This window comes from Salmo salar, chromosome ssa04, assembly GCF_905237065.1.
Source record: "Salmo salar chromosome ssa04, Ssal_v3.1, whole genome shotgun sequence".
NCBI classification, from domain to species: Eukaryota; Metazoa; Chordata; class Actinopteri; order Salmoniformes; family Salmonidae; genus Salmo; species Salmo salar.
In genome coordinates, this window is record NC_059445.1 from 30,964,245 (window position 1) to 30,987,917 (window position 23,673).

The 23,673-nt window shown below is 43.9% G+C and overlaps 1 protein-coding gene across 5 annotated transcripts in view; it reads left to right on the forward strand.

Annotated features, from left to right (window-relative positions):
• LOC106602826 (stromal interaction molecule 1) overlaps window positions 1-23,673 on the forward strand; it is a 105,773-nt gene that overhangs the window by 76,519 nt on the left and 5,581 nt on the right. For 4 of the 5 annotated variants that reach the window (XM_014195730.2, XM_045716808.1, XM_014195728.2 and 1 more), the window contains 5 exons: window positions 8,430-8,607; window positions 12,930-13,097; window positions 19,261-19,361; window positions 20,733-20,968; window positions 21,359-21,445. In XM_014195730.2, the coding sequence (XP_014051205.2) occupies window positions 8,430-8,607; window positions 12,930-13,097; window positions 19,261-19,361; window positions 20,733-20,968; window positions 21,359-21,445 (770 nt within the window). The remainder of the gene's footprint in view (window positions 1-8,429; window positions 8,608-12,929; window positions 13,098-19,260; window positions 19,362-20,732; window positions 20,969-21,358; window positions 21,446-23,673) is intronic. The other variant, XM_045716807.1, reaches the window with a different exon arrangement.

Genomic DNA, 23,673 nt, shown 5'->3' on the forward strand with positions numbered 1-23,673 from the left:
CAGTAAAACGAGTCCAATATCGACATAACCTGAAAGGCCGCTCAGCAAGGAAGACGCCACTGCTCCAAAACCAACATAAAAAAGCCAGACTACGGTTTGCAACTGCACATGGGGACAAAGATCATACTTTTTGTAGAAATGTCCTCTTGTCTGATGAAACAAAAATAGAACTGTTGGCCATAATAACCATCATTATGTTTGGAGGAAAAAGGGGGACGCTTGCAAGCCAAAGAACACCATCCCAACCGTGATGCATGGGGGTGGCAGCATCATGTTGTGGGGGTGCTTTGCTGCAGGAGGGACTGGTGCACTTCACAAAATAGATGACATCATGAGGTAGGAAAATTATGTAGATATAGTGAAGCAACATCTCAAGACATCAGTCAGGAAGTTAAAGCTTGGTCGCAAATGGGTCTTCCAAATGGACAATGACCCCGAGCATACTTCCAAAGTTGTGGCAAAATGGCTGAAGGACAACAAGGTCAAGGTATTGGAGTGGCCATCACAAAGCCCTGACCTCAATCCCATAGAACATTTGTGGGCAGAACTGAAAAAGCGTGTGCGAGCAAAGAGGCCTACAAACCTGACTCAGTTAAACCAGCTCTGTCAGAAAGAATAGGCCAAAATTCACTCAAGTTGTGGAAGGCTACCCAAAACATTTTACCCAAGTTAAACAATTTAAAGGCAATGCTACCGAATACTAATTGAGTGTATGTAAACTTCTGACCCACTGGGAATGTAATGAAAGAAATAAGAGCTGAAATAAATAATTCTCTCTACTATTATTCTGACATTTCACATTCTTAAAATAAAGTGGTGATACTAACTGACCTAAGACAGGGAATTTTCACTTGGATTAAATGTCAGGAATTGTGCAAAACCGAGTTTAAATGTATTTGGCTAAGGTGTATGTATACTTCTGACTTCAACTGTAGGTGAGTAAATTTGTTCTTATACTCTTTGTAATTTGCCGAATATAGGGGAGAGGGATTTGTGAGAAACATATTATACACCTTGTTTTTTTTAACTGAGTGTCACGAGCGGAATGAACAGTTTAAGGAGTGAGTCAAACGCAGGAGACTGAGGTCCGTTGGAACAATCTTAATTGAATAAATCCACGGGTAAGTTTCACATACGGCTGGGAGCATGACAGTCAGAAAAATGGACAGAAATAAGCTCCGTTCAAAAGGCAGACGGGGCGCAGCCCGGCAACCCTAATGCCTAGATAATAAAAGTAACACCACACGTAACAACGAACAATCCCGCACAAAATCCTAGCTAAACACAGACAGACTAAATAACCCCCCACTAATGACAAAACACAAAACAGGTGCAAACAAAAACCAGACATAACTAATAGACACTGAAACACAGATCGGTGGCAGCTAGTAGGCCGGCGACGACGACCGGAGAGCGCCGCTCGACCGAGGAGAGGCGCCCCCTTCTGTGGATGTTGTGACACTGAGGCTTTTTTGAGACCGGTTGCAAAACCAAGGTTTCCAGAACCCTTCTGCTGCTCTCTTACGTAGTTTAACTAAGGGAAAGCAGTGGTGAAATACACAATGGAAAGATGGGAGAAAAGTCTGATTGTCACATTTTTCGTCTTCTGAAGAGGAGAAATCATCGGACCAATATGCAGCGGTTATATTGCTCATCTTCTTTTTATTAGAAGGGGGAAAATACTTATAAAAAACAAACGACGAAAAACCTGTCCCGTAAGGTGCTCAGACTATACAAGGAAACAACCACCCACAAACACAAGAGAAAACTAACACACTTAAATATGGCCTCCAATTAGAGGCAACGACAACCAGCTGCCTCTAATTGGAGGTCGTTCCAAAACCCCAACATAGAAATAGAAAAAATAAAATAAACACATAGAAATAAAAAACATAGAACATCAACCAAAAACCCAGAAACACACTAAACAAACACTCCCTGCCACGCCCTGACCAAACTACAATAACAAACAACCCCTTTTACTGGTCAGGACGTGACACTGATACTCCACATCAGCCTGATTAAAAAAAATGTCCTATGAAATACGATCAATCAACATCTTAAAGCACTCATACTTACTTTAGTTAAATATTCTACATTTAATGCTACTAATCATTCCCATCTGTTCATTTCCAGCTGCCAAAGAGAAGTGTCAAATTGGAAAGTGGTCAGAAATGTATACCTGTATTAGCCACATGATTTAAAGAATTACTAAATGTATTATCAATAAGGGTGTCAGATGAACTGGTCACTCTTGTGGTCTTATAGATGAGGGGATACAGATAGATGGAGTATAATGTATTCACTCTGTGGTCTTATAGATGAGGGAATACAAATAGATGGAGTATAAAGTATTCACTCTGTGGTCTTATAGATGAGGGGATACAGATAGATGGAGTATAAAGTATTCAACAAGTCAGATGAACTGGTCAGTCTGTGGTCTTATAGATGAGGGGATACAGATAGATGTAGTATAAAGTATTCACTCTGTGTTCTTATAGATGAGTGAATACAGATAGATGGAGTATAAAGTATTCAACAAGTCAGATGAACTGGTCAGTCTAGTGGGCTTATAGATGAGGGAATACAGATAGATGGAGTATAAAGTATTCACTCTGTGGTCTTATAGATGAGGGGATACAGATAGATGGAATATAAAGTATTCACTCTGTGGTCTTATAGATGAGGGAATACAGATAGATGGAGTATAAAGTATTCAACAAGTCAGATGAACTGGTCGGTCTGTGGTCTTATAGATGAGGGAATACAGATAGATGAGTATAATGTATTCAACAAGTCAGATTAACTGGTCACTGTGGTCTTATAGATGAGGGGATACAGATAGATGGAATATAAAGTATATCAGTCTGTGGTTCTCACAAGTTTATGTTGTAATCACCAATAGAAAACACATTCTATCTTCATTATTAATATATATGTTGTAGAATCCAAGGTTGATGCAAGGATATCAGTGAAACTACCAATGTCAGAATCAGAATAGGAGGGAATTTCTATGAAAAGAGATTCAACACCAATGTTATCAGATGTAAATGCGAGGTCCTCTCTTACAAAGAATTGAAAACGTTTATGAACAAAAATGGACACTCCTCCTCCCACTCTTGATGTTGTACAGTGGTGAAACGCATTATAAGGAGACATGTTATAAAGCATGGTTGTCTCTTCAGTCAACCATGTTTCTGAAAAGGGCAACAATGGAAGAATCACGATTGAGAGAAAATAGATAAAGAATAAGGTGGTCATGATTTTTAGGAAGACTACGAACGTCAAATGAAAGGTAGAAGATAAGCTTGTCTTGGATTTAGATAAATTGATATACAGGTTGTTAAATTGCTAACCATAATAGCAATCACAAGTGATAGACTCATCTCTGGTAAATCTCAGGCAATTTGAATCTGGATCAACACAATCATTATATTTATCATTGGCTTCATTAATATCTAATGGGTTAAAGACCATGTTATCAGGTTTGACATCCTTGGCTTCATTAATATCTAACGGGTTAGAGACCATGTTATCAGAGTTGATATCCTTGACTTCATTAATATCTAATGGGTTAAAGACCATGTTATCAGGGTTGATCCGTGTGTGTTCCGGAACTCCAATTTGAGCAGCAGCAGCTGAAAAATGAGCTCCTACAAATATTGAAATTTACATGGTTTTTAGAGTGAAGTACATTGGAAAAAAGCAAAAGAAAACTGCAAGACTGAATAGGAGAAAAAACAAGCAACAAACAAAGAAGATAGGCTTTTGAAAAAAGTTACTATTTTTCAGAAAATTGTAGTTATCTTAGCTAGCTGAATTGTTTACCAGTTGCTAAGCAGTTGCTAGGGACTCTTTTGGAAGAAGCTAGCTAGCTAACGAAGAACAACAAAGAATATCTAGTTAACAGAAGAAAAGAAAGAGAAAATCAGGACAGAAGAAAAAGGATATCAAAGTGAAACAGTTCTCTAAAGACACAAGAGACAATAATACAAGAAACAACACTTCTGTAGCTTGTCAACTATGCGTCTGTCTATCCCTGTTCTCTCCTCTCTGCACAGGCCATACAAACGCTTCACACCGTGTGGCTGCTGCCACTCTAACCTGGTGGTCCCAGCGCGCACGACCCACGTGGAGTTCCAGGTCTCCGGCAGCCTCTGGAACTGCCGGTCTGCAGCCAACAAGGCTGAGTTCATCTCAGCCTATGCTACCCTCCAGTCCCTAGACTTCCTGGCGCTGACGGAAACATGGATTACCACAGATAACACTGCTACTCCTACTGCTCTCTCTTCGTCTGCCCACGTGTTCTCGCATACCCCTAGAGCATCGAGCCAGCGGGGTGGTGGCACTGGAATCCTCATCTCTCCCAAGTGGACATTCTCTCTTTCTCCCCTGACCCATCTGTCTATCTCCTCATTTGAATTCCATGCTGTCACAGTTACCAGCCCTTTCAAGCTTAACATCCTTATCATTTATCGCCCTCCAGGTTCCCTTGGAGAGTTCATCAATGAGCTTGACGCCTTGATAAGTTCCTTTCCTGAGGATGGCTCACCTCTCACAGTTCTGGGTGACTTTAACCTCCCCACGTCTACCTTTGACTCATTCCTCTCTGCCTCCTTCTTTCCACTCCTCTCCTCTTTTGACCTCACCCTCTCACCTTCCCCCCCTACTCACAAGGCAGGCAATACGCTTGACCTCATCTTTACTAGATGCTGTTCTTCCACTAATCTCATTGCAACTCCCCTCCAAATCTCCGACCACTACCTTGTATCCTTTTCCCTCTTGCTCTCATCCAACACTTCTCACTCTGCCCCTACTCGGATGGTATTGCGCCGTCCCAACCTTCGCTCTCTCTCTCCCGCTACTCTCTCCTCTTCCATCCTATCATCTCTTCCCTCTGCTCAAACCTTCTCCAACCTATCTCCTGATTCTGCCTCCTCAACCCTCCTCTCCTCCCTTTCTGCATCCTTTGATTTTCTCTGTCCCCTATCCTCCAGGCCGGCTCGGTCCTCCCCTCCTGCTCCGTGGCTCGACGACTCACTACGAGCTCACAGAACAGGGCTCCGGGCAGCCGAGCGGAAATGGAGGAAAACTCGCCTCCCTGCGGACCTGGCATCCTTTCACTCCCTCCTCTCTACATTCTCCTCTTCTATCTCTGCTGCTAAAGCCACTTTCTACCACTCTAAATTCCAAGCATCTGCCTCTAACCCTAGGAAGCTCTTTGCTACCTTCTCCTCCCTCCTGAATCCTCCTCCCCCTCCCCCCCCTTCTCCCTCTCTGCGGATGACTTCGTCAACCATTTTGAAAAGAAGGTTGACGATATCCGATCCTCGTTTGCTAAGTCAAACGACACCGCTGGTCCTGCTCACACTGCCCTACCCTGTGCTTTGACCTCTTTCTCCCCTCTCTCTACAGATGAAATCTCGCGTCTTGTGACGACCGGCCGCCCAACAACCTGCCCACTTGACCCTATCCCCTCCTCTCTTCTCCAGACCATTTCCGGAGACCTTCTCCCCTTCCTGACCTCGCTCATCAACTCATCCTTGACCGCTGGCTACGTCCCTTCCGTCTTCAAGAGAGCGAGAGTTGCACCCCTTCTGAAAAAACCTACACTCGATCCCTCCGATGTCAACAACTACAGACCAGTATCCCTTCTTTCTTTTCTCTCCAAAACTCTTGAACGTGCCGTCCTTGGCCAGCTCTCCTGCTATCTCTCTCAGAATGACCTTCTTGATCCTAATCAGTCAGGTTTCAAGACTGGGCATTCAACTGAGACTGCTCTTCTCTGTGTCACAGAGGCTCTCCGCACTGCTAAAGCTAACTCTCTCTCCTCTGCTCTCATCCTTCTAGACCTATCTGCTGCCTTTGATACTGTGAACCATCAGATCCTCCTCTCCACCCTCTCCGAGTTGGGCATCTCCAGCGCGGCCCACGCTTGGATTGCGTCCTACCTGACAGGTCGCTCCTACCAGGTGGCATGGCGAGAATCTGTCTCCGCACCATGCGCTCTCACCACTGGTGTCCCGCAGGGCTCTGTTCTAGGCCCTCTCCTATTCTCGCTATATACCAAGTCACTTGGCTCTGTCATATCCTCACATGGACTCTCCTATCATTGCTATGCAGACGACACACAATTAATCTTCTCCTTTCCCCCTTCTGATAACCAGGCGGCAAATCGCATCTCTGCATGTCTGTCAGACATATCAGTGTGGATGACGGATCACCACCTCAAGCTGAACCTCGGCAAGACGGAGCTGCTCTTCCTCCCAGGGAAGGACTGCCCGTTCCATGATCTCGCCATCACGGTTGACAACTCCCTTGTGTCCTCCTCCCAGAGTGCTAAGAACCTTGGCGTGATCCTGGACAACACCCTGTCGTTCTCCACTAACATCAAGGCGGTGACCCGATCCTGTAGGTTCATGCTCTACAACATTCGCAGAGTACGACCCTGCCTCACACAGGAAGCGGCGCAGGTCCTAATCCAGGCACTTGTCATCTCCCGTCTGGATTATTGCAACTCGCTGTTGGCTGGGCTCCCTGCCTGTGCCATTAAACCCCTACAACTCATCCAGAACGCCGCAGCCCGTCTGGTGTTCAACCTTCCCAAGTTCTCTCACGTCACCCCGCTCCTCCGCTCTCTCCACTGGCTTCCAGTTGAAGCTCGCATCAGCTACAAGACCATGGTGATTGCCTACGGAGCTGTGAAGGGAACGGCACCTCCATACCTTCAGGCTCTGATCAGGCCCTACACCCAAACAAGGGCACTGCGTTCATCCACCTCTGGCCTGCTGGCCCCCCTACCTCTGAGGAAGCACAGTTCCCGCTCAGCCCAGTCAAAACTGTTCGCTGCTCTGGCACCCCAATGGTGGAATAAGCTCCCTCACGACGCCAGGACAGCGGAGTCAATCACCACCTTCCGGAGACACCTGAAACCCCACCTCTTTAAGGAATACCTAGGATAAGATAAAGTAATCCTTCTAACCCCCCCCTTAAAAGATTTAGATGCACTATTGTAAAGTGGTTGTTCCACTGGATATCATAAGTTGAATGCACCAATTTGTAAGTCGCTCTGGATAAGAGCGTCTGCTAAATGACTTAAATGTAAATGTAAATATCCTTGGCTTCATTAATATCTAATGGGTTAAAGACTATGTTATCAGGGTTGATATCCTTGGCTTCATTAATATCTAACGGGTTAGAGACCATGTTATCAGAGTTGATATCCTTGACTTCATTAATATCTAATGGGTTAAAGACCATGTTATCAGGGTTGATATCCTTGGCTTCATTAATATCTAATGGGTTAGAGACCATGTTATCAGAGTTGATATCCTTGGCTTCATTAATATCTAACGGGTTAGAGACCATGTTATCAGGGTTGACATCCTGCCTAACTAAGAGAGATACACTGTCGGAATCATCCAGAGAATGGAACAGAAACATGGAACTGCATGCCTCACATGTCCAATACAACCATGCATTTGTGTTAGTTTTATCAATAGGGGTGCACTTTCTATGGAATGTACATTGACACAGTCCACAACACCACTGAAGACTTCAGAGGGTTATGACATTTAGAGCAAATCAGTTGACTAGAGCGGAGTCACTTGCCATAGGCCTACGAGAGGGGGGGTGAACTACCAGCTGATCATACTTCAGGTGTGCAATGTTGCCTTTTTTATTCTTCAATTAGTCGTGGCAGCAGTTATTTTATTTTGAGGCGTTGTAACGGCTGTCGTTTGAAGTGGACCAAGGCGCAGTGGGTTGAGTGCTCATTTTAACTTTTTATTAGAACACTTACGAAACAAAACAAGAAAACGAACGAACGCCAAACAGTCTTGCAGGCTACACACAGCTATGCAAAAACAACTTCCCACACTTCCTATACAAACACACCCCTATACATAGGACCTTCAATCAGAGGCAACGAGGAACAGCTGCCTCCAATTGAAGGCCAATCCCAATTAACTAAACATAGAACTAAACACCCTAGATCTAACATAGAAATACACTAACCTAGAATATAACCCATAAACCCCGGAACACTCTAAACAAACACCCCTCTACATAACACATAACCCAACAAACCCCGAACCACATATAACAACCACCCCCTGCCAAGTCCTGACCAAACTACAATAACAAATAACCCCTTTACTGGTCAGGACGTGACAGGCGCACCTATTCCAAGAAGTCATTCATATCTAACGGGTTAGAGACCATGTTATCAGGGTTGATATCCTTGGCTTCATTAATATCTAATGGGTTAAAGACCATGTTATCAGGGTTGATATCCTTGGCTTCATTAATATCTAATGGGTTAGAGACCATGTTATCAGGGTTGATATCCTTGGCTTCATTAATATCTAATGGGTTAAAGACCATGTTATCAGGGTTGGTATCCTTGGCTTCTCTCCCTCTCTCTGTAGGTTGCAGATCGCCCAGGAGGAGCATCGTAGTGTGGAGGTTGAGAAGGTAACGTTGGAACAACGTCTGAGGGACGAGATCATCGAAGCCAAGCAAGAGGCCCAGAGACTCGGTAAGCTACGGGAGGGAACAGAGAACGAGTGGAGCAGGCAGAAATACGCTGAGGAAGAGCTGGATCAGGTATACACACACATACAATACACCTGTACATACACACACCTGTTTATACACATACACCTGTATACTGTACATACACAGCATACACATATTAACACACACACACACACACACACACACACACACACACACACACACACACACACACACACACAAACTGCATACACAATGCATACACACACACAAATAAATATGCCTGAATACAGTGCATTTGGAAGGTATTCAGACCCTGTGACTTTTTCCACATTTTGTGACTTTTTCTAAAATGGATTAAATAAAAAAAAATTATACACAATTTACACACAATACCCCATAATGACAAAGCAAAAACAGGTTTTTAGAAATGTTTACAAGATTATTAAAAATCAAAAACTCATATCACATTTACATAAGTATTCAGACGCTTTTCTCAGTACTTTGTTGAAGCGTTCCACCAAATCTATTCATTTTAAAATGTTGATTAGTTCTACTTGCCTTTATTATTCACCTGATGAGAAGACAAGTTTTTATACAAATTTTTATTTTATTTTTTCTAACAAATGTGACTGACCGCCTTGATTCATCTTTGTAGCAAAATGTGAAATTGTGTTTTTTACATTGGATAAAAGCAGAGACACAGAGCTACAAAATGGTATATCATACACTGCATTTGAGGAACAATGGGAAAGTAATTCTGCTTTGAAAGTTGATAAACTTGTAACCGCACTTTTGAGAAAATGGCCTTTGAATATTTTGGTATCTGCTGAAGAGCTCTTCTTTGTCTACACCCATTCAGCATTGTTCACACCCTCTTAAGCTTTAGCCCCACCCATCTCTTTAAGGTTTGATCCGAGCATTCTGTCCTAACAACAACAGTCAAGCACCCAAGCTAACTGGCTAATGTCGGCTAGCTTGCTAGCTACTTCCAGACACAAATGAGAGAACACCTCACTGACCATTTCACTCGTCCTAGCAGAGCTGGTTAGGCTGTTTTCATGTTATCCAGAGCGTTGGTGACTGCAACTGTGCTGCTGGCAACAATTTATGCTTTTTTGCCAACGTTTACTGACACCAGCCATATTCAACGGGTGTTGAGCGTTTGTAAATTCGTCAGTTATTTTGCGCTCTGGCACACTCAAGACGAGAGTGCCAAAGTACCAGCTACGTCTTCAACAGTTGTCGCAGTGACATTCTATTGAAATGGTTACTTGCATAATGGAATCTTTTGTTAAGGCATGTAGCTAGCTAGCTATGGGGTGTGTTTTTTGCTACCGTTTACTGATTCCAGCCATATTCAACTGGTGTTGAGCGTTCGTAAATTCATCAGTTATTCTGTGCTCTGACACACTCAGACAAGAGTGCTCTGAAATTGGAGTAGATAGCCAGAGCGAATTTACGAACGCACCCGAGGTAAACAGTTAATCATAATCCCAACTCATAACGTTACTACCCTGCATGAATCTGTAGGTAGATAACCAACCAGGTTCAATGTTAGCTAGCTAAACCACTGCCCTACTGTACTGTACTCTAAATCAAATCAAATTTCAAATCAAAAGCCCTTCTTACATCAGCTGATATCTCAAAGTGCTGTACAGAAACCCAGCCTAAAACCCCAAACAGCAAGCAATGCAGGTGTAGAAGCACGGTGGCTAGGAAAAACTCTCGAGAAAGGCCAGAACCTAGGAAGAAACCTAGAGAGGAACCAAGCTATGAGGGGTGGCCAGTCCTCTTCTGGCTGTGCCTGGTGGAGATTATAACAGAACATGGATGTTGAAATGTTCATAGATGACCAGCAGGGTCAAATAATAATAATCACAGTGGTTGTCGAGGGTGCAACAGGCCAGCACCTCAGGAGTAAATGTCAGTTGGCTTTTCATAGCCGATCATTCAGAGTATCTCTACCGCTCCTGCTGTCTCTAGAGAGTTGAAAACAGCAGGTCTGGGACAGGTAGCACGTCCGGTGAACAGGTCAGGGTTCCATTGCCGCAGGCAGAACAGTTGAAACTGGAGCAGAAGCATGGCCAGGTGGACTGGGGAGAGCAAGGAGTCACCAGGTAGTCCTGAGGCATGGTCCTAGGGCTCAGGTCCTCCGAGAGAGAGAGCGAGAGAAAGAAAGAAAGAATTAGAGAGAGCATACTTAAATGTACACAGGACACCAGATAAGACAGGAGAAATACTCCATATATAAGACTGACCCTAGCCCCCCGACACATACACTACTGCAGCATAGATACTGGCTCAACTGTACTGTACTCAAGTTTAATCTTGAGTACAGTACATTTCACCTTTATTTAACCAGGTAGGCCAGTTTAGAACAAGTTCTCATTTACAACTGCGACCTGGCCAAGATAAAGCAAAGCAGTGCGACAAAAACAACATTGAAGAAAGGACCCATGGACTTTAACTTGTCATGGTCTCAACTCACTGGGCCTGGATCTTTGGACCAATGTCCTGGTATAAACCTTGATCTAGGCTCCTGGATATTACATTAGTCTTTGGTTTACAAACCATAGGCAACCCAATTTGAAGAAGACAATGCTCTCCATTCATTGACTGATCACTCCCAACCCATAGGAATTCCCACTCAGATGACTACTTTTAAATTGTGAAAGCCCTCAATGACAATGTCTATACCAAAACGAGTTATTTCCATCTAGAGTCCTATTTATCTCTACGATTGACACTGAAACACCTGTTATTTTGGCAGAATAAGGATAGGTAAAGTGATCATTTAAACATCTAACAACATAATAAAATGTTTGCATAAGTAAATGTAATACAATCAATTTTGAGATTCAGACAATCAAAATTAAACATTTTATAGAGAACAATAGAGATTATTTTTCTCTCAATTAAATTTAAAAGGTTTGAAAATCATGCTTAAAACCTTATTTATTTTTATTTTTTTTATTTGGCATGCAAATTCATTTTTCTTTTAAAGACAGTGACACTTGGACAGCTATTGACACATTCAATACTGCCTTGCACACTCTTGCCTGCATCTAGATGATCTAGGGTGTAATCGTTAGTACAACAGTTGCAAACAAGAGTTTCTATTGGACAAATGCAGTTATGTTTATCCCAGTTTTGTTCCGTTTGCTTCCGTTTAAGAAACGTTTTTCAACAGAATCTGTGGAATGAATACACCCCTGATCATGCGTAAGCACAGTTCACTTTCATAGCAGCCACGTTGTATTCCTTCTCACATCTATGCGCTCTCCTCCTCTCACCTTTTCCCTTCGTTTGTGTACTTCAATGCACAACACATCAGCTGTATGTGACCAGGCGAAAACACCTACACACAGCCTACATCGTTGTCACCATATTAGCTAAAGTAACGTCATAGTCAATATAGCTAATAGAAGTAGCACGTTAGTGAACCTACTACAATCATGCAGTAACTTTACAGTGTATAGTCAGTTAACAGTTTAGCAGTTACACTGGCGGGCCCTGGTGGCAATAAATTAGTAAAACCAAAAGCTTACCTTGACTTGGAAATGTTCCAGTGTTGTGTTTGATAGCCAGCTAGCTAACATAGCATGTTTCAGTAGGCTAATGTAGCTAGCTGCATTTGCTAGCTAAGTAAGTTAAAAAAAAATGTATACTCTCTCTCTCTCTTGCTTATCCTTCATTTTTGAAGAAATGAATGTGTTCAAAACTTTTCAACTATTGTATTTCTCTCTCTTTGAGTCAACTATTCACCACATGTTATGCACTGCAGTGCTAGCTAGCTGTAGCTTATGCTTTCAATACTAGATTGATTCTCTGATACTTTGATTGGATGGACAACATGTCAGTTCATGCTGCAAGAGCTCTGATAGGTTGGAGGACATCCTCTGGAAGTTGTCATAATTACTGTGTAGGTCTATGGAAGGAGGTGAGAACCATGAGCCTCCTAGGTTTTGTATTGAAGTCAATGTACCCAGAGTAGGACGGAAGCTAGCTGTCCTCCAGCTACACCATGGTGCTACCCTACAAAGTGCTGTTGGGATTTCTGTAGACCTTCATTGCAAAACAATGTGTTTTAATCAATTATTTGGTGCCGTGAATATATTTAGTATAGTTTTATCTAAAAAGGATCAAATTCACTGAGGATGGTCCTCCCCTTCCTCCTCTGAGCAGCCTCCACTGACCTGCATACACACACCTACACACACATACACACACAATCATACACACACATAACATACACTCGTGTGTATGTCTGTGAGCGTGCATGGGTGTGTGTCTGTGTATACCTGTGTGTGTCCATCTGTTTGTTTGTGTGTTCATGCACGTGTGCATACGTCTGTGTGTGCGTATACCTGTGTATATACTTGTGTGTGTGTGTGTGTGTGTGTGTCCAGGTGCGTATGGCCCTGAAGAAGGCAGAGCGGGAGCTGGAGTCCCGGGCCTGCTGGTCTCCCCCTGATGCCCTTAAGACCTGGCTGCAGCTGACCCACGAGATAGAGGTCCAGTACTACAACATCAAGAAACAGAGCGCTGAGAAACAACTACTTCAAGCCAAAGAGGGGGTGAGACACACACATACATACAGAAATCAAATCATATCAAAACATTTTGGTCACATACACATACAGTGGCAAGAAAAAGTATGTGAACCTTTTGGAATTACCTGGATTTCTGCATAAAGTGGTCATACAATTTTATCTGATCTTCATCTAAGTCACAACAATAGACAAACATCGTGTGCTTAAACTAATAACACACAAATTATTGTCTTTTTCTTGTCTATATTGAACACAATTTAAACATTCACAGTGTAGGTTGGAAAAAGAATGTGATCCCCTAGGCTAATTGGAGTCAGGAGTCAGCTAACCTGGAATCGAATCAATGAGACGAGATTGGAGATGTTGGTTCGAGCTGCCTTGCCCTATAAAAAAAACACTCACAAAATTTGAGTTTGCTATTCACAAGAAGAATTGCCTGATGTGAACCATGCCTCAAACAAAAGAGATCTCAGAAGACCTAAGATTAAGAATTGTTGACTTTCATAAAGCTGGAAAGGGTTACAAAAGTATCTCTAAATGCCTTGATGTTCATCAGTCCACAGTAAGACAAATTGTCTATAAATGGAGAAAGTTCAGCACTGTTGCTACTCTCCCTAGGAGTGGCTGTCCTGCAAAGATGACTGCAAGAGCACAGCGCAGAACGCTCAATGAGGTTAAGAAGAATCCTAGAGTGTCAGCTAAAGACTTACAGAAATCTCTGGAACATGCTAACATCTCTGTTGACGACTCTACGATGCATAAAACACTAAATAAGAATGGTGTTCATGGGAGGACACCACGAAAGAAATCACTACTGTCCAAAAAAAACATTGCTGAAGTTTGCAAAAGTGCACCTGGGTGTTCCACAGCGCTACTGGCAAAATATTCTGTGGACAGATGAAACTACACTTGAGTTGTTTGAAAGGAACACACAACACTATGTATGGAGAAAAAAGGCTCAGCACACCAACATCAAAACCTCATCCCAGCTGTAAAGTATGGTGGAGGGAGCATTATGGTTTGGGGCTGCTTTGCTGCCTCAGGGCCTGGACAGCTTGCTATCATCAACAGAAAAAGTAATTCCCAAGTTTATCAAGACATTTTGCAGGAGAATATAGGCTATCTGTCCGCCAATTGAAGCTCAACAGAAGGTGGGTGATGCAGCAGGACAACAACCCAAAACACAGAAGTAAATTAACAGAATGGCTTCAACAGAAGAAAGTACGCCTTCTGGAGTGGCCCAGTTAGAGTCCTGACCTCAACCCGATTTGAGATGCTGTGGCATGACAACAAGAGAGCAGTTTACACCAGTCATCCCAAGAATATTGTTGAACTGAAACAGTTTTGTAAACAGGGATGGTCCAAAATTGCTCCTGACCGTTGTGCAGGTCTGATCCGCAACTACAGAAAATTTGGTTGAGGTTATTGCTGCCAAAGGAGGGTCAACCAGTTATTAAATCCACTTTCCCCACCCTGCACTGTGAATGTTTACACGGTGTGTTCAATAAAGACATGAAAATGTATAATTGTTTGTGTGTTATTAGTTTAAGCAAACTGTGTTTGTCTATTGTTGTGATCTAGATGACAATCAGATCAAATTTTATGACCAATTTATCCAGAAATCCAGGTATTTCCAAAGGGTTGACATACTTTTTCTTGCCACTGTATTTTGCAGATATTATTGCAGGTGTAGTGAGATGCTTGTGTTCCTAGCTCGAACAGTGCGGTAGTATCTAACAATTCACAACAATACACACAAATCTAAAAGTAAAAGAATGGAATCAAAATATATAAATATTAGATTGAGCAATGTCGGAGTGGCATTGACTAAAATACGGTAGAATAGAATAAAGTATATACATATGAGATGAGTAAAGTAGTATGTAAACATTATTAGTGACTAGTACATAATGTTGCTGCTACCGTCTCTTACCATCAAAAATAACTTATGGACATCAGAAAAGTGATTTCTCACCATGGACTGGAAGAAACTTTTTCCTTTAACGAGTCTGACAAGAAGGATATCCTGCTTTCACTGGAACAGGCACAGATCCACACCTTTTGCGTAAAGAAAAGACACTGGAAAAGGGTCCACAGATCGGGCATCCGTCTGAAAATCCGGAGGCGAGCGAGTAAACTCCCACTGCCTTCCATTCTTCTCGCTAACGTGCAATCATTGGAAAATAAAATGGAGGACCTGAGATTAAGATTATCCTACCAACGGGACATTAAAAACTGTAACATCTTATGTTTCACCGAGACATGGCTGAACGAAGATACAGACAATATAGAGCTAGCGGGCTTTTCCATGCACCGGCAGAACAGAGACGCTACCTCTGGTAAGACGAGGGGTGGGGGTGTATTTTGTCAATAACAGCTGGTGCGCGATGTCTAATATTAAAGAAGAGGTAGAGTACCTTACAATAAGCTGTAGACCACATTATCTACCAAGAGAGTTCTCATCTGTATTATTTGTAGCCATCTATTTACCACCACAAAACGAAGCTGGCACTAAGACCGCTCTCAACCAACTCTATAAGGCCATAAGCAAAGAAGAAAATGCTCACCCAGAAGTGGCGCTCCTAGTGGCCAGTGACTAATGCAGGCAAACTTAAATCAGTTTTACCAAATTTTTACCAGCATGTCACATGTGCAACCAGGGAAGAAAAAAATCCTAGACCACCTTTACTCCACACAAAGAGATGCATACAAAGCTCTCCCCCGCCCTCCATTTGGCAAATCTGACCATAATTCTATCCTCCTGATTCCTGCTTACAAGCAAAAACTAAAGCATGAAGTACCAGTGACTCGCTTAATACGGAAGTGGTCAGATGATTTCCCTCATTAAAATGCAAATCAATTTATAACATTTTTGACATGCGCTTTTCTGGATGTTTTTGTTGTTATTCTGTCTCTCAATGTTCAAATAAACCTACCATTAAAATTATAGACTAATCATTTCTTTGTCAGTGGGTAAACGTACAAAATCAGCAGGGGATCAAATACTTTTCTCCCTCACTGTATGTTCCGGGATTCATCCAATGGCATTGAGGAATACACCACATCAGTCATCGGCTTCATCAATAAGCGCATCGTTGACGTCGTCCCCACAGTGACTGTACGTACATATCCCAACCAGAAGCCATGGATTACAGGCAACATCCGCATCGAGCTAAAGGCTAGAGCTTTCACTTTCAAGGAGCGGGACACTAATCCGGATGCTTAGAAGAAATCCTGCTATGCCCTCAGATGAACCTTCAAACAAACAAAGCGTCAATACAGGATTAAGATTGAATCCTACTACACCGGCTCTGACGCCCGTCGGATGTGGCAGGGCTTGAAAACTATTACAGACTACAAAGGGAAACCCAGACGCGAGCTGCCCAGTGACGCGAGCGTACCAGACGAGCTAAATGCATTTTATGGTCGCTTCGAGGTAAGCAACACTGAAGCATGAGAGCACCAGCTGTTCTGGATGACTATGTTGTAATGCTCTCGGTAGCCGATGTGAACAAGACCTTTAAACAGGTCAACATTCACAAAGCCGCTGGGCCAGACGGATTACCAGGACGTGTACTCAAAGCATGTGCGGACCAACTATCAAGTGTCTTTACTGACATTTTCAACCTCTCCCTGACCGAGTCTGTCATACCTACATGTTTCAAGCAGACCACCATAGTCCCTGTGACCAAGGAAGCGAAGGTTACCTGCCTAAATGATTACTGCCTGTGGCACTCACGTTGGTAGCCATGAAGTGCTTTGAAAGGCTGGTCATGGCTCACATCAACAGCATCCTCCCGGACACCCTAGACCCATTCCAATTCAAATACCGCCCCAACAGATCTACAGATGACGCAATCTCAATCGCACTCCACACTCCCTTTTCTCACCTGGACAAAAGAAACACCTATGTGAGAATGTTGTTAATTGACTACAGCTCAGCGTTCAACACCATAATGCCCACAAATCTCATCACTAAGCTAAGGACTCTGGGACTAAACACCTCCCTCTGTAACTGGATCCTGGACTTCCTGACGGGCCATCCCCAGGTGGTAAGAGTAGGCAACAACACGTCTGCCACGCTGATCCTTAACACTGGGGCCCCTCAGGGGTATGTACTTAGTCCCCTCCTGTATTCCCTGTTCACCCACGACTGCTCACCGATCACTGATCACCGACTACGATGAGACGGCCTATAGGGAGGAGGTCAGAGAACTGGCAGTGAGGTGCCAGGACAACAACCTCTCTCTCAATGAGAGCAAGACAAAGGAGCTGATCGTGGCCTACAGGAAAAGGCGGGCCGAACAGGCTCCCATTAACATCAACAGGGCTGTAGTTGATGTTAATGGTGGTCCAACCACACCAAGACAGTCGTGAAGAGGGCATGACAAAACCTATTCCCGCTCAGGAGACTGAAAAGATTTGGCATGGGTCCCCAGATCCTCAAAAGGTTCTATAGCTGCACAATCAAGAGCATCCTGACCGGTTGCATCACCGCCAGGTATGGCAACTGCTCGGCATCTGACCGTAAGGAGCTACAGAGGGTAGTACGAACGGCCCAGTGCATCACTGGGGCCAAGCTTCCTGCCATCCAGGACCTATATAATAGGCGGTGTCAGAGGAAAGCCCATAAAATTGTCAGAGACTCCAGTCACCCAAATTATAGACTGTTTTCTCTGCTACCACATGGCAAGCGGAGCACCAAGTATAGGACCAAAAGGCTCCTCAACAGCTTCTACTCCCAAGCCATAAGACTGCTGAACAATTCATAAAATGTAAAAAAAATAAAATACGTTAACCTTTTGTACACTCGATGTTTGTTTGTTACCTATGCGTGGACACTTCGCCCCCACCTACATGGACAGATTACATCAACTAGCCTGTACCCCCGCACACTGACTCCTGTATATAGCCTCTTTATTGTTATTCTTATTGTGTTACTTTTATTCACATTTTTTATTTTAGTATACTTTGTAAATACTTTCTTCTTCTTGAACTGCACTGTTAGTTAAGGGCTTGTAAGTAAGCATTTCAAAGTAAAATCTACACTTGTTGTATTCGGCACGTGACAAAGTTTGATTTTATTTAGTGTTACATTATTAAAGTGGCCAGTGCATTCAAGTCTATGTATATAGGGCAGAAGCCTCTAAGGTGCAGGGTTGCATAACTGTGTGGAAGCCGGCTAGTGATGGCTATTTAGCAGTCTGATGGCCTTGAGGTAGAAGCTGTTTTTCAGTCTCTCGATCCCAGTTTTGATGCACCTGTACTGACCTCACCTTCTGGATGATAGCGGGGTGAACAGGCCGTGGCTCAGGGGGTTGATGTCCTAGATGATCTTTTTGGGTGCTGTAGGTATCCTGGAGGGCAGGTAGTTTGGGCAGGTAGTTTGCCCACGGTGATGCATTGGGCAGACTGCATCACCCTCTGGAGAGCCCTGCGTTTGTGGGTGGTGCAGTTGCTGTACCAGGCGGTGATACAGCCCGACAGGATGCTCTCAATTGTGCATCTGTAAAATTTTGTGAGGGTTTTTTGGGGCCAAGCCAAATTTCTTCAGCCTCTTCACCACACTGTCTGTATGGGTGGACCATTTCAGATCGTCAGTGATATGTTCGCCGAGGAACTTGAAGCTTTCCACCTTCTCCACTGCAGTCCCGTCAATCTGGATAGGGGCATGCTCCCTCTGCTGTTTCCTGAAGTCCACGATCAGCTTCTTTGTTTTGTTGACGGCCCGTTAGGATGTCCAGGACACAGTTGCACAGGGCGGGGTTCAGACCCAGGGCCCCGAGCATAATGATGAGCTTGGAGGGTACTATGGTGTTGAATGCTGAGCTATAGTCAATTAACAGCATTCTTACATAGGTATTCCTCCTGTCCAGATGGGATAGGGCAGTGTGCAGTGGGATGGCGATTGCTTCGTCTGTGGATCTATTTGGGCGGTAAGCAAATTGAAGTGGGTCTAGGGTGTCAGGTAAGGTAGAGGTGATATGATCCTTAACTAGCCTCTCAAAGCACTTCATGATGACAGAAGTGAGTGCTACGGGGCGATAGTCATTTAGTTACACAGATACACAGAAACACACACTCACACACGCTCACACACACACACACACACATGAACCTGGTGAGAAAGTTGATGATGGTGGTTTTGTGAATTATGATGGTGCTGATGATGATGATGATGATATAGGCTGACAAGATCAAGAAGAAGAGGAGCACCCTGTTTGGGACGTTCCATGTGGCTCATAGCTCCTCCCTGGACGACGTTGATCACAAGATCCTGACTGCAAAGTAAGTTCAGCCAACCGACTTGACATTGTTCAGCCAACCGACTTGACATTGTTCAGCCAACCGACTTGACATTGTTCAGCCAACCGACTTGACATTGTTCAGCCAGCCGACTTTACATTGTTCAGCCAACTGACTTTACAAACTGACTTCACGTTTTTCAGCCAAACGACTTTACATTTTTCAGACAACTGTCTACAAACTGACTTCACCTTTCTCAGTCAACCAACTTTACATTGTTCAGCCAACTGACTTTACATTGTTCAGCCAACTGACATTACATTGTTCAGCCAAATTACTTTACATGGTTCAGCGAAAATGACTTTACATGGTTCAGCCAACGGACTTTACAAATCGACTTCGCCTTTTTCAGCCAACTGACTTGACTGTGTTCTGCCAGCTGATGTTACGTTTTTCAGCAAGATGACTTTACATCGTTCAGCCAACTGACTTTACAAACTGACTTCACCTTTCTCAGCCAACTGACTTTACTTTGTTCTGCCAACTGACACCAAGTTTTTCAGCAAGATTACCTTACTTTGTTCAGCCAACTGACTTTAAATTGTTCACCCAACTGACTAAATTGTTCAGCCAACTGACTAAATTGTTCAGCCAACCGACTTTACATTGTTCAGCCAACCGACTTGACATTGTTCAGCCAACCGACTTGACATTGTTCAGCCAACCGACTTGACATTGTTCAGCCAACTGACTTGACTTTGTTCAGCCAACTGACTTGACTTTGTTCAGCCAACTGACTTGACATTGTTCAGCCAACTGACTTGACATTGTTCAGCCAACTGACTTTACAAACTGACTTCACCTTTCACAACCAACTGACTTTACATTGTTCAGCCAACCGACTTTACCTTGTTCAGCCAACCGACTTTACCTTGTTCAGCCAACCGACTTTTCAAACTGACTTCATCTTTCACAGCCAACCGACTTTACATTGTTCAGCCAAGCAACGTTACATTGTTCATCCAACTGACTTTACAAACTGACTTCACCTTTTTCAGCTGACTTGACTGTGTTCTGCCAACTGACTTTACGTTTTTCAGCAAGATGACTATACATTGTTCAGCCAACTGACTTTAAATTGCTCAGCCAACTGACTTTAAATTGCTCAGCCAACAGACTTTAAATTGCTCAGCCAACAGACTTTAAATTGCTCAGCCAAAAGACTTGACATTGTTCAGCTAACTGACTTGACATTGTTCAGCCAAATGACTTTAAATTGCTCAGCCAACAGATCAAGTGACTTTACCTTGTTGGGTTACACACCTCACAAGTCCTTGAGGCTCATTCCATTTTTCTCTCTCCCCCTTACTCTGTCTTTTCTCTCTCCTCTTGTCTGTCACCCCCCCTCTCTAGGCAGGCTCTAGGTGAGGTGACGGCTGCCCTGAGGGAGAAGCTTCACCGCTGGCAGCAGTTGGAGTCTCTTACAGGCTTACCATTGGTCAATAACCCCGGTCTGCCCGCCCTGGCCGCTGCCCTCAACCTAGACCCCGCCTTCCTGGGCCTGCACCCGCCCACCCCGCATCACCTAATCCTATCAGACGATTTAGACGACATGGACGAGGATATCCTGTCCCCAGGGACGCTGCGCTGTACGTGTCATCACTTTGCACTTCTCCGCCCACCAACGCATCACTCTGTGTTAGATAGAGTATTAGTGGCTCCGGGATGAAGTGTCCCTGTGGTACAGATTGAGGATCAGTTTCCCTTCACTCAATCCTAACCTTAACTGCAAAATGCTAAACTGTCAAAGTGCAATTTAACCACTCTCCTGTCCTGTCCTGTCCTGTATGTGCACAGGGTTGATTGTATCAAACACCTCTTCCTGAACAAGTGATTTGTACTGGTGATTTGCTGTGCCAGGTCAATGGTATCCTATCTTCTCACAACTCTGTCTCCTTATTGGATGATCTCCTCATATTCTGTCCTGATTGGTTGGTTTCCTCACATTCATCATCTGTCCCGTGATTGGCTATCCTCAGACGCGGCCTGGCAGATGGACCGGCGAGTGAGTGACCTCTGGCCAATGAGCGGCATCTCCGACAGCCAATCCCCATGGAAGTATTCTGGTTGGGCCCACCCTCCTTTACTCTCTTTGCCAATCCTAACCAAGCAATACTAATGTACCCTTCCAACCCCCCTTTTCTCTTTCCTCTGTGGATTCTCCCACATAGACAGACTACCCCTTCTGCTCCACTACCTGTGGAATGGTCCACTGTCTCTCAGGAGCAGTGGGGTTGAGCCAGGCAGGGAGATGGGGGGGGTTGATCTTATCTTGTGGAGAAGAGACAAGAATTTGCCACTTTATATCCACTCATCACATGCCCACTCTCTCCTTCTCTCTCCCCCTATCTCTCTACAAATCAGACATTCTGTCCAACTGGAAGACTCTTACTCCTTTTTCACTCTTCATTCAGAAAGGGGTGCTTATTATTTATCCTCCTCTCCTGTCCTCCCTCTGTTGCTGACTAACCTCCACTTGCAGGTCTACAGTTTTTCTGTCCCTCCACATCTTCTGGCTGGTACACCAGGATATTTGCACATTGGTTTTCAGTCAGAACACTTTATTTTCTAGAACATAAAAAAGCCTGATAAAATATGATTTCTAGCATGTCTGTCACTTCCTATATACACTGAGTGTACAAAACAGTAGGAACACCTTACTAATATTGAGTTTGCCATCAGAACAGTCTCAGTTCGTCGGCGCTTGAACTCTACAAGGTGTCGAAAGCGTTCCACAGGGATGCTGGTCCATGTTGACTCCAATGCTTCCCACAGTTGTGTCAAGTTCGCTGGATGCCCTTTGGGTGGTGGACCATTCCAACGCACACAGGAAATTGTTGAGCCTGAAAAATGCTGCAGCGTTGCAGTTTTTGACATACTCAAACCGGTGCGACTGGCACTTACTACCATGCCCCATTCAAAGGCACTTAAATATTGTCTTGCCCATTCACCCTCTGAATGGCACACAAGCATTCCACGTCTCAATTGTCTCAAGGTTTAAAAAAACATATTTCAACCTGTCTCCTCCCCTTCATCTACACCGATTTGAAGGGGATTTAACAAGTGACATCAAAAAGGGATCATAGCTTTCACCTGGATTCACCTGGTCAGTCAGTGTCATGGAAAGAGCAGGTGTTCCGAATGTTTTGTACACAGTGTGTATACAGTATCTGTGCCGAAACTCTCATTCTACAACAGACTGCCCATTTTAAAATTCTTTCAAAATAACTTTCATTGCTGCATTATATTAAGAACATTTTTTTAAAGAATAGAAACTATTGGAACCAACACTTAAAAGGAACTGAATGGTGTGACTAAAAACAACAAGATAACTAATGTAAAATATACTGTGTCCATAAAATGTATATAGGTTCAGAACATTTATGAAACAGCACAGTTAAAAATATATGGCAAATAGAAATCCAACAAGATGGTCTTCTGAGATTGATGGAAGGGGGGTTGAGGGTAGCTGAAGGATGGGATTAAAAACAAACAGAAGATGACTATTGTAAAATACATTGTGTCCGTAAAATATATATACACTGCTCCAAAAAATAAAGGGAACACTTAAACAACACAATGTAACTCCGTCAATCACACTTCTGTGAAATCAAACTGTCCACTTAGGAAGCAACACTGATTGACAATAAATTTCACATGCTGTTGTGCAAATGGAATAGACAACAGGTGGAAATTATAGGCAATTAGCAAGACACCCCCAATAAAGGAGTGGTTGTGGAGGTGGTGACCACAGACCACTTCTCAGTTCCTATGCTTCCTGGCTGATGTTTTGGTCACTTTTGAATGCTGGCGGTGCTTTCACTCTAGTGGTAGCATGAGACGGAGTCTACAACCCACACAAGTGGCTCAGGTAGTGCAGCTCATCCAGGATGGCACATCAATGCGAGCTGTGGCAAGAAGGTTTGCTGTGTCTGTCAGCGTAGTGTCCAGAGCATGAGCTGCACTGGAGACAGGCCAGTACATCAGGAGACGTGGAGGAGGTCGTAGGAGGGCAACAACCCAGCAGCAGGACCGCTACCTCCGCCTTTGTGCAAGGAGGAGCAGGAGGAGCACTGCCAGAGCCCTGCAAAATGACCTCCAGCAGGCCACAAATGTGCATGTGTCTGCTCAAATGGTCAGAAACAGACTCCATGAGGGTGGTATGAGGGCCCGACGTCCACAGGTGGGGGTTGTGCTTACAGCCCAACACAGTGCAGGACGTTTGGCATTTGCTAGAGAACACCAAGATTGGCAAATTTGCCACTGGCGCCCTGTGCTCTTCACATATGAAAGC